We start from the raw sequence: 16,319 nt of genomic DNA on the forward strand, positions 1-16,319 counted from the left end.
CAGATATCTGTTAAGGCCCCAGCTATTTCCTCTCTCGCTTCCCTCAGCAACCTGGGATAGATCCCATCCGGACCTGGGGATTTGTCCACCCTAAGGCCTTTTAGAATTCTCAACACTTCCCCCCTCCTTATGCTGACTTGACCTAGAGTAATCAAACATCTTTCCCTAACCTCAACATCCGTCATGTCCCTCTCCTCAGTGAATATCGATGCAAAGTACTCATCAAGAATCTCACTCATTTTCTCTGACTCCTCGCATAACTTCCCTCCTTTGTCCTTGAGTGGGCCAACCCCTTCTCTAGTTACCCTCTTGCTCCTTATGTATGAATAAAAGGCGTTGGGATTTTCCTTAATCCTGTTTGCTAAAGATATTTCATGACCCCTTTTAGCCCTCTTAATTCCTAGTTTCAGGTTGGTCCTACTTTCCCGATATTCTTCCAAAGCTTCATCTGTTTTCAGTCGCTAAACCTTATGTATGCTTCCTTTTTCCTCTTTGCTAGTCTCACAATTTCATCTGTCATCCATGGTTCCCTAATCTTGCTCTTTCTATCCCTCATTTTCACAGGGACATGTCTGTCCTGCACTCTAATCAATCTCTCTTTAAAAGCCTCCCACATATCAAATGTGGATTTACCCTCAAATAGTTGCTCCCAATCCACATTCCCCAGCTCCTGCCGAATTTTGCTATCATTGGCCTTCCCCCAATTCAGCACTCTTCCTTTAGGACCACTCTCATCTTTGTCCATCAGTATTCTAAAACTTACAGAATTGTGATCACTATTCCTAAAGTAATCCCCTACTGAAACGTCACCCACCTGGCCGGGCTCATTGCCCAACACCAGGTCCAGTATGGCCTCTTCCCGAGTTGGACTATTTACATACTGCTCTAGAAAACCCTCCTGGATGCTCCTTACAAATTCTGCTCCATCTATACCCCTAACACTAAGTGAATCCCGGTCAATGTTGGGAAAATTAAACTCTCCGATCACCAGCACCCTGTTGCTCCTACATCTTTCCATAATCTGTCTACATATTTGTGCCTCTATCTCATGCTCACTGTTGGGAGGCCTGTAGTACAGCCCCAACATTGTTACCGCACCCTTCCTATTTCTGAGCACTGCCCATATTGCCTCACTGCTCGAGTCCTCCATAGTGCCCTCCTTCAGCACAGCTGTGATATCCTCTTTGACCACTAATGCAACTCCTCCACCCCTTATACCTCCCTCTCTATCCCGCCTGAAGCATCTATATCCTGGGATATTTAGTTGCCAATCTTGCCCTTCCCTCAACCAAGTCTCAGTAACAGCAATAACATCATACTCCCAGGTACTAATCCAAGCCCTAAGTTCATCTGCCTTACCTACTACACTTCTCGCATTAAAACAAATGCACCTCAGGCCACCTGTCCCTTTGCGTTCATCATCTGCTCTCTGCCTACTCTTAGTCACACTGACTTCCTTATCTAGTTCCTTACAGGCTTTAGTTACTACCTCCTTACTGTCCACTAACCTCCTCATTTGGTTCCCTCAATACCTCAACTGATGAAGGCAAGCAAAGTAAAGCCTTTGACAAGGTTCCACATGGTAGACTGATTGGTAAAGTTAGATCACATGGGATTCAGTGTGAGCTTGTCAACTGGATACAAAATTGGCTTAACGACAGGAAACAGAGCGTAATAGTGGAGGGTTGTTTTTTGGACTGGAGGCCCATGACCAGTGGTGTTCCACAGGGATCAGTGATCAGTCCACTTTTGTTTCACATTTAAATAAATGACTTAGATGAGAATGTAGAAAGCATGGTTAGTAAGTTTGCAGATGACACCAAGATTAGTGATACAGTGGACAGTGACGAAGGCAATCAAGATTTCAAAGAGATCTTTATCAATTGGGCTGAAGAGTGGCAAATGGAATTTAATTTGGATAAATTCGAGGTATTACATTTTGGTCAAACAAACAAAGACAAAACTCATACAATTAAAAGTAGGGCCTTGGGTGATGTTGTAGAACAGGGAGACTAGTCTTTGAAGTTTGCATCACATATAGATAAAGTGGTTAAGAAGGCATTTAATATGCTTGCTTTCATTGTTCAGACCTTTGAATATAGGAGTTGGGACATTATGTTGAGGTTGTACAGGACGTTAGTTCGACCAGTCATGTATTCATGAGAGTTTAGAAGAATGAGAGGGGATCAGATTGAAATAGAATTCTAATGTGGCTGGACAGATCAGATGTAGGGAGGATATTTAACTTGAGAAGTCTAAAACTAAAGGTATAGCATAGGCCTTCTGGGACTGAGATGAGAAAACATTTCTTCACTCAGAATTTGCTGTCACAGAAGACTGTGGAGACTGTGTCACTGACTATATTTAACTAAGAGATTGATTAGTTTTTGATATAAGTGGCATCAAGGGGTAAGGAGATGACACAAAGATTGGTGGAATGGCAGATAGTGCTGACGATTGTGAAAGGATACAACAGGATATAGATAGATTGGTGACTTGGGCATAGAAGTGGCAGATGGAATTTAATCCAGACAATGTGAGGTGATGCATTTTGGAGGATCAAATTTAGGTGTGAATTATACTGTTAATGGCAGAAACCCTTAGGAACATTAACATACAGACGGATCTGGGTGTGCAGGTCCATAGTTCCCTAAAAGTGGGAACACAGGTGGCCAAAGTGATTAAGAAGGCATATAGCATGCTTGCCTTCATCAGCCAGGACATGGAGTACAAGAGTTGACAAAACACGTTGCAGCTATATAAAACTTTTCTCGGCTGTATTTGGAGTATTGTGTGCAGTTTTGGTCGCAACATCACCAGAAGGACATGGAAGCTTTGGAGAGAGTGCAGAGAAGGTTCACCAGGATGTTGCCCAGTCTCGAGGGCATTGGCTATGAGGAAAAGTTAAAAAGAACAAAAGAACAAAGAACAAAGAAAATTACAGCACAGCAACAGGCCCTTCAGCCCTCAAGCCCGCACCGACATGTTGCCAATTACAACTAAAATCCCCTACCCTACCAGGGACCGTATCCCTCTATTCCCATCCTATTCATGTATTTGTCAAGACACCCTTTAAAAGTCACTATCGTACCTCCCCCGGCAGCAAGTTCCAGGCACCCACCATTCTCTGCGTAAAAAACTTGCCTCGTACATCATCCTTAAACCTTGCCCCTTGCACCTTAAACCTATCCTCCCTAGTAACTGACTCTTCCACCCTGGGAAAAAACTTCTGGCTGTCCACTCTGTCCATGCCCTTCATAACATTGCAGACCTCTATCAGATCGCCCCTCAACTTCCAGTGAGAACAACCCAAGTTTCTCCAACCTGTCTTCATAGCCAATGCCCTCCATACCAGGCAACATCCTGGTAAATCTTTTCTGTGCTCTCTCCAAAGCCACCACATTGTTCTGACAGTCTGGTGACCAGAATTGAACACAATATTCCAAATGTGGCCTAAGGTTCTATAAATCTGCAACATTACCTGCCAATATTTAAACTCAATGCCCCGGCCAATGAAAGCAAGCATGCCTTTTGCCTTGTTGTCGACCCTCTCCACCTGCATTGCCATTTTCAGTGACCTGTGTACACCCAGATCCCTCTGCCTATCAGTACTCTTAAGGGTTCTGCCATTTACTGTATATTTTCCATTTGGATTAGACGTTCCGAAATGCATTACCTCACATTTTTCTGGATTAAATTCCATCTGCCATCTCTCTGCCCAAGTCACCAACCAATCTATATCCTGTTGTATCCTTTGACGGTCCCCATTGCTATCTGCAATTCCACCAACCTTTGTGTCATCTGCAAGCTTACAAATCAGACCAGTTACATTTTCTTCCAACTCATTTATATATATTACAAACAGAAAAGGTCCCAAAACTGATCCCTGACGAACGGCACTAGTCACGACCCTCAATTCAGAAAAGCACCCTTCCACTGCTACCCTCTGTCTTCTATAAATGAGCTAGATTTTATCTATCTTGCAAGCTCGCCTCTGACCCTGTACGACTTTACCTTCTGTATCAGCCTGCCATGAGGGACCTTGTCAAAGGCCTTACTGAAGCCCATGTAGACAACATCCACTGCACTACCATCATTGATCATCTTCATCACTTCCTCAAAAAACTCAATCAAGTTAGTGAGACACGACCTCCCCTTCACAAAACCATGTTGCCTCTCACTGATATGCCCGCTTATTTCCAAGTGGGAGTAAATCCTGTATCGAAGAATCCTCTCCAATAATTTCCCTACCACTGACATAAGGCTCACCGGCCTGTAATTAGCTGGATTATCCTTGCCAACCTTCTAAAACAAAGGAACAACATTGGCTATTCTCCAATCCTCTGGGACCTCCCCTGTAGCCAGTGAGGATGCAAAGCTTTTTCCTCAAGGCCCCAGTAATTTCCTCCCTTGCCTCTCTCAGTATTCTGTGGTATATCCCATCAGTCCCTGGGACCTTGTCTACCTTAATGTTTTTCAAGACCCCCAATACCTTCTCCCTTTTGATCTGAACATGACCCAAACTATCTACACACTCTTCATCATCCACCAAGTCCTTCTGTATGGTGAATACTGACAAAAAGTACTCATTTATTTCCCTCGCCCATTTCCTTTGGCTCCACACATAAATTCCCTCCCCTGCTATGAGTGGGCCAAACCTTTCCCTGGTTACCCTCTTGCTCTTTATATATGTATAAAAAGCCTTGGGATTTTCCTTAATCCTGTTAGCCAATGACTTTTCATGACCCCTTTTAGCCCTCCTGACTCCTTGCTTAAGTTTCTTTCGCCTAGGATTGTTTTCAGTGGAAATACAATGGCTGAGAGGAAACCTGATAGAGGTCTACAAAATTATGAGAGGCATAAATGGGGTGGATAGTCAGAGGCTTTTTCCCAGGGTTGAAGTTTCAATCACAAGGGGGGCACAGGTTCAAGGTGAGAGGGCAAAAAGTTAAGGGAGATGTGTGAGGAAAGTTTTCCATGCAGAGAGTGGTAGGAGCCTGGAATGCACTGCCAGAGGAATTGGTGGAAGCAGGCACGTTGGCAACATTGAAGAAGAATCTGGATGGTTACATGAATAGGGAGGGAATAAAGGAATACGGACCGAATAAGGGTTTAGTCAGGGTATGATGATCAGCATGGGCTTGGAGGGCCGAAGGGCCTGTTCCTGTGCCGAGCTTCTCTTTTGTTCTTTGCTGTTGAGAGAAAATGGTAATATGGCATTAAGATAGAGGATCAGTCAAGATCAGGCTCAAAAGTTTCGATGCTTCTATGTTTCTGTCCAGTTAGCTTCTTATCTGTTATTTGGAAAATGTTCCTTATAAATCTATTATAAACAATGTAATGGAACATTTGGAAATATATATTATAATCAAGCTGAGTCAACATAGCTTAATGAAAGACAAATCATGCCTGACAAATTTATTAGAATTTTTTGACGAGATTACAAGCAGGATAGATAAAGGGGAGCCAATATATGTAGTATGTTTGGATTTCCAGCATGTGTTTCAGTAAGGTGCCACACATAAAGCTACTTAATGAGATACGAACCCATAGTGTTGGGGTAAAATTTACAATGGATACAGGATTGGCTGACTAATAGAAGAACAAAGATTTGGGATAAGGGGGCATTTTCAGGATGGCAACCTGTCATGAGTTGAGTGCCACAGGGATCAGTGTTGAGGCCATAATTATTTAGAATATATATTAATGACTTAGATAAGGAAAGTGAATGTTGTGATAATAGTATGGCTTTAACAGGTGTACTTTGTCCTGTTTTTGCTTTTGGAGAGGTTTTGAGCCAGAGGTTCTGGGCTGTCTCTTTGAAACCAATAAAGTAAACTGCCTGCGAGGCCTAGGAATTTTTTTTTCAGATTAGAACAATAGAAACAACATGAATGGGTGGAGTCAGGCTCTCCCAGAATGAGGGGTTTAGTTTAGTTTTCAGTTATTAGGGTTTTGAAGGTGGCTGTGAAAGATGTTATTACATCTCTCTATCACAGAAAAATAGTTGGAGTTCTCTCTCTCTGCCAGGATTTTCTCATGGGGTTCTTTTCTCCTGAACTGGAGAAACACTGTGTGTGAGTCAATCTATTTCATTGAATTTGCCTTTGCCAAGGGATGGGATGTTACTATCTTGGAACAGCTGCTGTTTAGTAGTTAAATAATCTATTATTTTGTCAACTTTTCTAATAGAGTTAAAGTTATACTAATTCTTTCTCTTGTTTGTATTTTAGCTGGATGTAAGAATAAATGTGTTTTGCTTCAAGTCTAGTAGTGAATCACATCTGGAATGCAGCATCTTATACTTACCTATAAATAAGATAAAAGCTGGGGTCTAGGCTATCTCCTTGACATATTTTGATGGGGTTTGGGCTGGTCCATAATGATGTACTGTTGCCAAGTTTGTAGATGAAACAAAAATACGTGGGAAGGAAATTGGTGAGGATGTCACAAAGAGTTTCTGGGGTATATAAGTGAGTGGGCAAAAACTTGGCAAATGGAATATGATGTAGGTTGTGCATATGGCAGGAAGAACATAGGAACTGAATGTCATTTAAATGGTAAAGGCTGCAGAAAGCTACTGCAGAGGGATTTGGGAGCCCTCAAAAAGATAGCAAAAATTCAGCAGATAATAGGGACTGCAAATGGAACATTGGTTTTTATTTCAAAGGGAATGGAATATAAAAATAGGGACATTTGCTAAATCAATACAGAGCACTAGTTAGACCACATCTAGAATCTGTGAACAGTTTTGGTTCCCTTCTGTAAGGGAAGATGTACTGGCAGTGGAAGCAGTCCAGAGAAAGTTCGTTGGGTTAATCCTGGATATGGAGGGATTTTCTTATGAGGAAAGAGATTGAGTAATTTGGGTCTGTACTCATTAGAGTTTAAAAGAATGAAAGATGACCTCATTAGAATATAAGATTTTCAGTGGCCTTGACAGGGTAGATGCTGAGAGGCTGTTTGCTCTGATGCAAGTGTCTAGGATCAGAAGGTATAATCACAGAGTAAGGGATTGCCCACTTAACACCAAGATGAGGAAGAATATGACTCTATGACTCTAATTTCTTCTCTGAGGGTGGTGAATCTATGGAATTCTTAACTGTAGATGCTGTGTCATTAAGTATATTCAAGGTTCAGAGAGAGATTTTTAATTAATAAGGGAATAGAGGGTTATGGGAAAAAGGCAGGAAAGTGGAGTTGATTCTCAGTTCAGCCATGATATCTTTGAATGGCAGAGTGTACTCGATTGGTCAAATGGCCTACTCTTCCTATGTCTTTGAGCAAATTGTTAGTTTTTACCTATATGTTATGTTATGTGATGTATCCGAAATAGTAACATCTGCTTTATAACTTGACTTATTATAAAATAACTAGCATGTAAAAAGGTAATCTTCCAACACTCTCCTCTTGAATTACTGTAGAAGGTTACTGCAGTTGAAAAATGTCAAATGGAACTGAATATCAAGGATTTGATGCATTATCACCCATTTTGCGCTATTACCTAAGCCACGTTTCTACCACGCTGACTTGAATATAATACATGCTATAAGTAAATGCTGATAGTAGCAGAATAGATAGGCAGATTCTATAGCTTTAGCAGATTAATGCTTTGGCCGAGCAATGATTGCTTACTTAACCCAAGCTCAACTGTACCCAACAAAAAAAAGCTCCTTTAATTTTCTATTTTGATAGCCAGTTTTGTTTTTGTTTTGTTCAATTTATCCGTGAGATATGGATGATGAGGCTAGAATTTATTGTCCATGCTTAACTATCATTCAGAATGTGGTGGTGAACTGCAAATGCCAAGCAGCAATAATTTTATATCATCCATTGTATGATATTGTGAGTTGTATTGAATTTTTTTCATTCAATCTGCTGTATGCTAATTCTCTGCTTTGTTTCATATCCGGAACATCTTTGTTGTGTCTCTCTTTAATGTACTCTTTAAGTGGGAATTTAGGAAATTCAACAGCAGGATAGCTTCAAGGAAAATCTATGAAAATAGAAACACAGGTGAATGAGTGCAAGTGATATCAAATGCAGCAGTTAAATACTGACACTGCATTACTCATTTCTAATATCTGGTTTGTTGGAAAATGTCAGATCGTTCTTAAATTTGAAGCTAACAGTTTATTTGTTTTGAAAAGTCCTCTCCTCTGACAACATTTTTAAATTAATGTATGATGACAAGAATTTATAAGATTTGCTGAGAAGAAATTTGGATGAATCACATTGAAAGATATTCGTTATCAGGGTTGGCTGTAAATCTTCCAACAATGTATAGTATCAGTAAAGAGTGAATGAGGGATAAGATTTATAAATTACTATTGAAATTATCTGTGTTATGTCAATAAGCTGCCTTTATAATATTGTTAGAGTACTGAAAATCTGAATATGGTTTTCTCTTTCAGTAATATTGCCATTGTACCTCCTACTCCTCCACCTGTGGATAATTTAAAGGTAATGTAAGGCCTCTGCGGCAAACATATTATTGATAAAATAGAAACTTTTGTCATTCAAAGCCATTACTCCTAATTCTGTCGGCTTGCATTTCCTCTCCTCCTTCCAGTATGTTCGTGGAGGCCATGGCCTAGTGGTACTATTGCTGGATTTTTAATCCACAGACCCAGATAATGTTCTGGGGACCTGGGTTTGAATCTTGCCATGGCAAATGGTGGAATTTGAATTCAATAAATATCTGGAATTAAGAAGCTAGTGATGACTATGAATCCATTGTCGATTGTCGGGAAAATCCCATCTGGTTCACTAATGTCCTTCAGGGAAGGAAACTGCCATCCTTACCTGATCTGGACTACATGTGACTCCAGATCTGCAGCAATGTGGTTGATTCTTAACTGCCCTCTGGGCAATTAGGGATGGGCAATAAATGCTGCCTAGCCAGTGAAGCCCTCATCGAATGAATAGATAAAAGTTCTCTGCTTGGTCTGGCTGACCTGGATTTGGTAATGTGTGACCAACTAACTATAAGTTCTGATTGGAGGGTGCAGGTGATTTATTTAAATGTGTGGCCCATGAAATTCTTCTGTGTAGCTGTGCACCAATTAATTTAATGAGGTAACCTATGCAGGAACTTACAAGTACTTGATTGGATAGCTTACAAGTACGTTATCCCACTACATGTCAGTACTGTTGCTCCTTTCTCAATTCCATCTGCTTCTGTTCTTCATATGCCACTTTATGATGGTAGTCTACTTCCCTTCCAGTTTATCTTGAAAGTCTAATCCGTTATCCTGTTTATGTTAATATTATAATGGCTTCCCAAATTCATATTAGTTTTCTATCCTGTCCTGAGTTTCTGCTGATACTGTGCCATTTCCTGCTTCTAGCAGTTCCAAGGAACACATAACTCAATGCTAGGAGTTAGGGTCTGCTATCACACATCTGAATTGGCACCTGTCGGTATATCATATGAGTGAGCTCAGTGGTTGAAAGGGTGAAATCATAACAAGCTGGTATAACACACAAGTAATAAGATTGACCAAGAAATATGCAGCAAATGCCTGAATTACTCCTGAATCAACAGTCATTAGTATGCAAGATGGAACTTATTTTGGAGCCATTTAAAGGGTGACTCAATAAATTGCAGCTTAGACATTTTTGACTTACTTGTGCTCAGCAAAGTTGATGGAGACATTATGCTGAATTTCTGGAGAATTTTGAAGCTTTCTGCTGATCACAGAAAAGTGAGAGAATTACAAAGCCTTGTAGTTGCTGCAATAGCACTTTCTAACACAGCATTTGGAGGACAGAAAGAGCAGGATGCAGGAAGGGGAAACTCTGATGGGCGAAGAAAATGAGGGAGGCTCCACCTGAGAGGGTGCCACCAAGGAGATGGTTCTGGACTTTTTGACACTCTTATCATGAACACCTGGAGTTTCAAACCAGGTCATGCCAGCCTGCCCAGTGGATAAGAAGATCACTGATATATACTTTGCAACTTGTTCCTTCTTGCCATTGGGAGTATACAGGTAGGGATAGATAGAGGCAGAAGAGAGAAACTCATCCTCATCCCAACGGAGTGAATACCAATTTGAAAGGGCATGTGGTTTCACTATGAGTTGGATTGCCTGATTATATAGGGTACCATCCACTGGCCACTTGCTGTGTATCACAATACCAAGGCTTCCCACTCAGTTAATGAGCAGTTGATGTATGACCACACCAGTGAATTCATCTTGGTGAATGGCTGCTATCCTGACAGCACCTATGGCACATTATCCTGCAACAATCAACAATACAACTGTCTTCAGAAGAGACACCAGAATTGCTACTCACAAATGTTCTCATTCACAGATGGCACATGGATCCACCAAGCAAGATCAGAGGCCCTGCATCCATACGTAGCATAGTGGAACATGCTGTAGATCAGAGACTTTTTACTTAGATCATTTGAGGCATATCTTTGCAGTGTATGCCTGAAAGGGGCCTCATGTTTGTTATACTGTGCCAAGTTCATAGATCATAAAATCCCTACAGTGTGGAAGGAGGCCATTCAGCCCATAAATTCCACACTGACCCTCAGAAGAGCATCTCCCCCCCACCCCTCCACCACCAGACTCACACCCTACCCTATCCCTGCATTTCCCACCCTAGATACTATGGGCAATTTAGCACAGCAAATCCACCTAGCCTGCACATCTTTGGACTGTGGGAGGAAACCAGAGCACCTGGTGGAAACCCACACAGACATGGGGAGAATGTGCAAACTTCACACAGACAGTCGCCCGAGGCTGGAATCAAACCTGGATCCCCAGCGCTGTGAGGCAGCAATGCTAACTACTGAGCCAAGTTGTCCATGACTTTGCAGTTACAAGGGCCCAGCCACTCCTTGGATCTGGGGACCATGCTGGGGAAAGGAGAAAGACATTGAAGAGGAGGAAAAGAAGGGGCAGGAACCACATACACCAGACACAATGGGACAGAGTGAGACTTCACTGCAGCTGAAAGGAATAGCCCCAGCTGCAAGATGGACCAAAATTTAATGCTTTCTGATATTTGTGGATTGTCAGCATTTTAATCACTCCAGAAGTAAATCAAAGGATGCGAGGAGGGAAAAAGTCAGAGGAAGAAACACTTTCCTTATCTTTAACATGCAGCCACCAGCTCACACCTTTTTTATTTGTTTATGGTGTGTGGGCTTTGCTGGCCAGGCCAATATTTATTGATCATTCCCTATGACGTTGAAGGTGGTGTTGAGTTGCTGCCTTAACCTGTTACTGCACTTCATACGCATACCAGCAGTGCAGTGAGGAAGTGTGTTCCAGAATTTTGACCCAGCAACAGTAAAGGAATGGTTACAAGTGGTACAGTAATATCTTTGAGGCTTGTTTAGAATTGCGATTTGAATATTCTGATTCACCAGGCATAAGGCTGCAATCAGTGTGGGAGCGAAGGTCAGTTTGTGTGTGAATCACCTGCAGAGCAAAGTCGTACATCAATTCTGCTGTTGGGGGCTCAGAAGAGGGCAGTGTTTGCGAAGACTGCAGAAAATTGCTCAAGAATATGCTCAGTGATGTTTGTTTCATTGGTAGACTTGCCGGAAAATCCCTAATCTCTGGCTTGGAGAATGGAGGAGCCTGAGTCCATTATGACATGTGGATTTCCTCTGTTGTTGTGTTGGGTACCTCCATGGCAGCCCAGGCTGACTGATTCATGATGGAACAACTGTTTTGACTACTGTCTCTGCTTCCCTTTTGCTCAAGCAAAGTTCTACAAATGTGCCATTACTGCACTGAAAGCTTAGGTTCTCAGTCCTTACTGCTGATAGACAGACAGCTGCTTTCATGAATATTTCCCAATCAACCTGTTCAGGGATATTACAATATACCTCTGGAGCAAGTGGGACTTGAACCAAGTTTTCCTCATTCAGATTTAGGGACACTACTACTGTGCCACAAGAGCCCTTGCTGCTTTCATGGATACGAGCATACAAATTAGGAGTAAATATAGGCCACTGAACTTCTCGAGCCTGCTCTGCCATTCAGTAAGATTTGATTTGATTTATTTATTGTCACATGTACCTAAGTACAATGAAAAGTCTTGTTTACAAATAGTATAGGCAGATCATAGTATGCAAAGACATACAGATTATAGAGTGAAAATAAGCTTAGACAGAGGCGTACAGGGTGTGCGCTACTCAAGATCAACAGTAGCAAGATCAACATTATTTGATGTTAGAGAGTCCATTCATCAGTCTATTAACAACTGGGAAGAAGCTGTTTCTGAACCTGCTGGTGCATGTGTTCAAATTTGTTTTGCCTGATGGAAAAGGTTTTAGGAGAGTATTACCAGGGTGTGATGGGTCTTTGATGTAGTTGGCAGCCTTTCCGTGATGGCGAGCCATGTAAGTGGCATCCATGAATGGAAGGCTGCCATACCAGGCCATTATGTACCCAGACAGTATGCATCTGTAGAAGTTTGTGAGGATCCTTATGGACATGCCAAATTTCCTGAGCCGCCTGAGGAAGAAGAGGTGTTGTTGTGCCTTCTTGACCGTCGCATCTACATGGCAAGTCCAGGACAGGTTGTCGGTTTTTGCCACTCCTGGGAACTTGGAGCACTCCACACTCTTAACCTCAGCTCCATTGATGTAGATGGGGGTGTGATCTCCTCCCTCTTTCTGAAGTCAATGATCAGTTCTCTACAACAACAACAACAACAACTTCTTTTCACAAGATCTTTAGTTTTGCCGCATTGAGAGAAAAGTCATTCTTAAGCACCACATCACCAAGCCCTCTATCTCCTCTCTGTATTCTGACTCTTCATTGTTTGATATCTGTCCTACCTCTGTGATGTTGTCAGCAAACTTGTAGATGGCATTCATTCGGAATTTGGCAACGCTGTTGTCGGTGTACAGGGAGTACAATAGGGGGCTGAGGACGCATCCCTGGGGGGCTCCAGTGTTGAGTGTTATTGTAAAGGAGATGCTGTTGTCTATCTTCACTGATAGCAGTCTGTGGACCAGAAAGCTCGGGATCCAGTTGCAGAGGGCAGAGCCGATACCAAGGTCATAGAGTTTTGAAATCGGACTGGAGGGGATCATGATGTTGAAGGTGGAGCTATAGTCAATGAGCTGGAGTCTGGCATACGTGTCCTTTTGTCCAGACGTTCTAGGGATGAGTGCAGGGTGCAAGATAAATGGTGTCCGCTATGGACCTGTTACTTTAATAGGCAAATTATAGGGGATCGAAGCAGGCTGGGAGTCGAGAGTTGGTGTGGGCTGTGACCAGCCTCTTGAAGCACTTATGGTTGTACCTACTACCGGTGTCCATCTATCACCACCATTCTGCTACCTTCCGTCCCCCCTTTTATCTGCAACTTTCCTTACCCTCACATCCTGTCCTGAAGAAGGATAATACCCGAAACATTGACATCTCCTCTTCCAGATGCTGCCTGGCTTGCTGTGTTTTTCTAGCCTCCTGTTTGTCTATCATGATTAAGGAGGTCAGACCCACTAGGCAGTAATCATTAAGGCACATTGCATGTGCTTTCTTAAGTAACGGGATGATGGTGGTCTTCTTGAAGCAGGTGGGGTCTTTGGCTTGTAGGAGAGAGAGGTTGAAGATGTTGGTGAATACCTCCACCAGTTGATCATCTGATTACTCTACAGTCCTACTTGCTCTTGTTAAACTTTCAATCCCTTGCATATCAAGAATCTATCTTCCTCTGTCATAAAAATGTTCAAATACTGTGCTTCCACTTCCTAGTGAGGAAGATGATCCCAAAGACTCTTAACACTCTGTGAAAGAAAGTACTCCTCATCTTGGTCTTACTTGAGTGATCCCTCATTTTTAAACAGAGACCCTTAGTTTCAGATTCTGCCAGAAGTGGAGACATCCTCTCCATGTCCATCTTGTCAGGACTGCTCAGGATCTTATGTTTCAATTCAGGTTGCCTCTTACTTTTCTCAACTACAGTAGATACAGCCTGGCCTGTGCACTCTTATCTCACAAGATAAGCCTTGCATGATAGATATTAATCTAGTAAATTTCTCTGAACTGCTTCCGATGAATTTACATCCTTCCTTAAATAAGGAGACAATTACTATGTGGTACCCTAGATGTAGTCTGACAGATGCCCTGAATAACAGAAGCATAACTTCTGTGCTTTTATATTCAATTCCTCTCGCAATAAATGATTCCACTCCATCAGCTTTCCGAATTACGTGCTATGCCTGCACAAAAACCTTTTTTGAATTATGCACTCAAATACCCATAATCTTCTGAACCTTGGAGCACTGCTCAAAACCATTTAGGGAATATGCATTTTTATTCTTCTTACAGGTATTGATGTTGTGCATCTTTCCAAGTTATACTTAATTTCTGAGACCTTTGCACTCATTTAACCTATTCTATATTCACCTTCTGTCCTCTTCACAACTACTTTCCTTTCTATTTTGTGTAATCAACAAATTTAGCAACCATACTTTCGGTCCCTTCATCAGAGTCATTTGTATAAATTCTCAGAAGTTAAGGCACCAGCATTGATTCCTGTCATTCAACACTTGTTGCATCTTTCCATCCAGAAAATTACTCATTTATACTGTGTTCTGTTTACTGTTAACCAGCTAATCTGATATCCATGATTATATGTAACCCCATCCATCATGAGCTTTTAGTTTCCAGACAACCTTTGGTCTGGCACTTCCATCAAATGCCTCCTTGAAATCTAAGTGTAGTACGAGTACCTCTTCCCTTTTATTCATAGCACATGTTACTTGCTCAAAAAACTCCAATAAATTGGTTGAACGTGATCACCCTTTTACAAATCTGACATTATTGTCAAAGCTATTTACAGAAATGTGGTTACCTGCTGACTATGGTTGGAAAGTAACTATTATATGGTACACAAGATTTCAAGAGGGCACAAATTGGCAATGGTAGTGTTATAGCCCTGATGCATGTGAGCATTGGATCATTCAAATTAGGGCAGGAGTATACTATTTGATCCTTTGCATCTGCTCCACCATTTAATAAAGTCATAATTGATCTGATAATTGCCTCAACTCCTTATTCCTTGTACTCTGACAAGCAATAACTCCCTTGACAGTGAATAATCTGTCTGCCTCTGTCTTAAAAAATTTTCAATGACCCTGCCTCCTTGACTGTGCGAGAAAGAAAGGTCCAAAGACTTGCAACCCTATGGGATATAAAAAATTCTCTTCAGCTTCACCTTAAATGGACAACTCAGTATTTTTAAACTGTATCCTTTACTTCTCGTCTCTCTGACAAGGGGAAATGCCCTAGTAAAGGATGACATGAGCACATTATTGAGGGAAGATCTTAGCTTAAAAGATCTTATGAACATACATATATACATATAAATTAGGAACAGAGTAGGCCAGTTAGTCCCTCGAGAGTGCTTGTCTGGTTCTAGTCTCCCCAGATTAAAAGTCCTTGTAGCATTCACCTGACAAGCTCTTTCCGGATCTTACAATGGTTTCAGCAGGATCACTTCTTATTATTCAAAATTCCAATTGATTCAGGTTCAGTTTGTTCAGTCTTGCCTTATAACGTCAGCTCCCCAGTCCAGGAATCAGTCAAATGAACCTTCTCTGAACTGCTTCAAACACGTCAATACATGATTCAATACGTCAGTGTTCTGTAACTTTTTTCAATTAAAAAAATGCTACTTTCTTATTCTTTACACCAAAGTAGACAAGTTTATATTTACCCTCATTATACTCCACCTGCCAAACCTTTGCCCACTCAATTAACTTATCTATATTTCTTTGCAGACTCTTTGGGTTGAATCTTAGTTTATTCATCTAAGTCTGAGTTGTTTTAGGATTTGTGAGGATCCGCGCCATGAGGCTTAATGTGTTTCCTAGCTGTATCACGCCAAATGCGTCTCATTAATTGCAGTATCTACCATGTCTCCATGCATATGTCACGTTTGATTTCTGCCAATCGTACCATGTGCCATTCCCAGTACAACTTGTCACTCAGTGGACATCGTAGAATTCACCTGCTTCCCTTGCGCCTGCACCTTTTTTAAAAACCCGCTGTGCATCCAGACAAATACTATCAGTGTGGAACTGCTCTGTATGTTTTCTGACATTTGCCATGACCATTGGCAGATGGTAAACAGTGCCCTGCTTTGTGGGAAAGGTCCCGGAGGTCCTGCTGGACTTCCTCATTCCAAAGGACCAGTAGTGGAGGCCATGAGACCAGACCACGTAAGCCTGATATGATGCTGCTATCTGGGTTAAAGTAGTCTCAGCCATCTGGAGGAAAGCCCAGAACTGTAGGAAGAAGTTCAATGTCATTTTCCACTCTTGTCAGGGTAAGTTCCAG

The 16,319-nt window shown here is 41.7% G+C and overlaps 1 protein-coding gene across 1 annotated transcript in view; it reads left to right on the forward strand.

Moving 5' to 3' along the window:
• sytl3 (synaptotagmin-like 3) overlaps positions 1-16,319 on the forward strand; it is a 146,373-nt gene that overhangs the window by 79,181 nt on the left and 50,873 nt on the right. The window contains exon 6 of the mRNA XM_048601179.1: positions 8,415-8,463. Coding sequence (XP_048457136.1) covers positions 8,415-8,463 — 49 coding nt within the window. The remainder of the gene's footprint in view (positions 1-8,414; positions 8,464-16,319) is intronic.

The sequence above is a fragment of the Rhincodon typus genome, chromosome 9, assembly GCF_021869965.1.
Source record: "Rhincodon typus isolate 14 chromosome 9, sRhiTyp1.1, whole genome shotgun sequence".
In the NCBI taxonomy this organism is placed as follows: Eukaryota; Metazoa; Chordata; class Chondrichthyes; order Orectolobiformes; family Rhincodontidae; genus Rhincodon; species Rhincodon typus.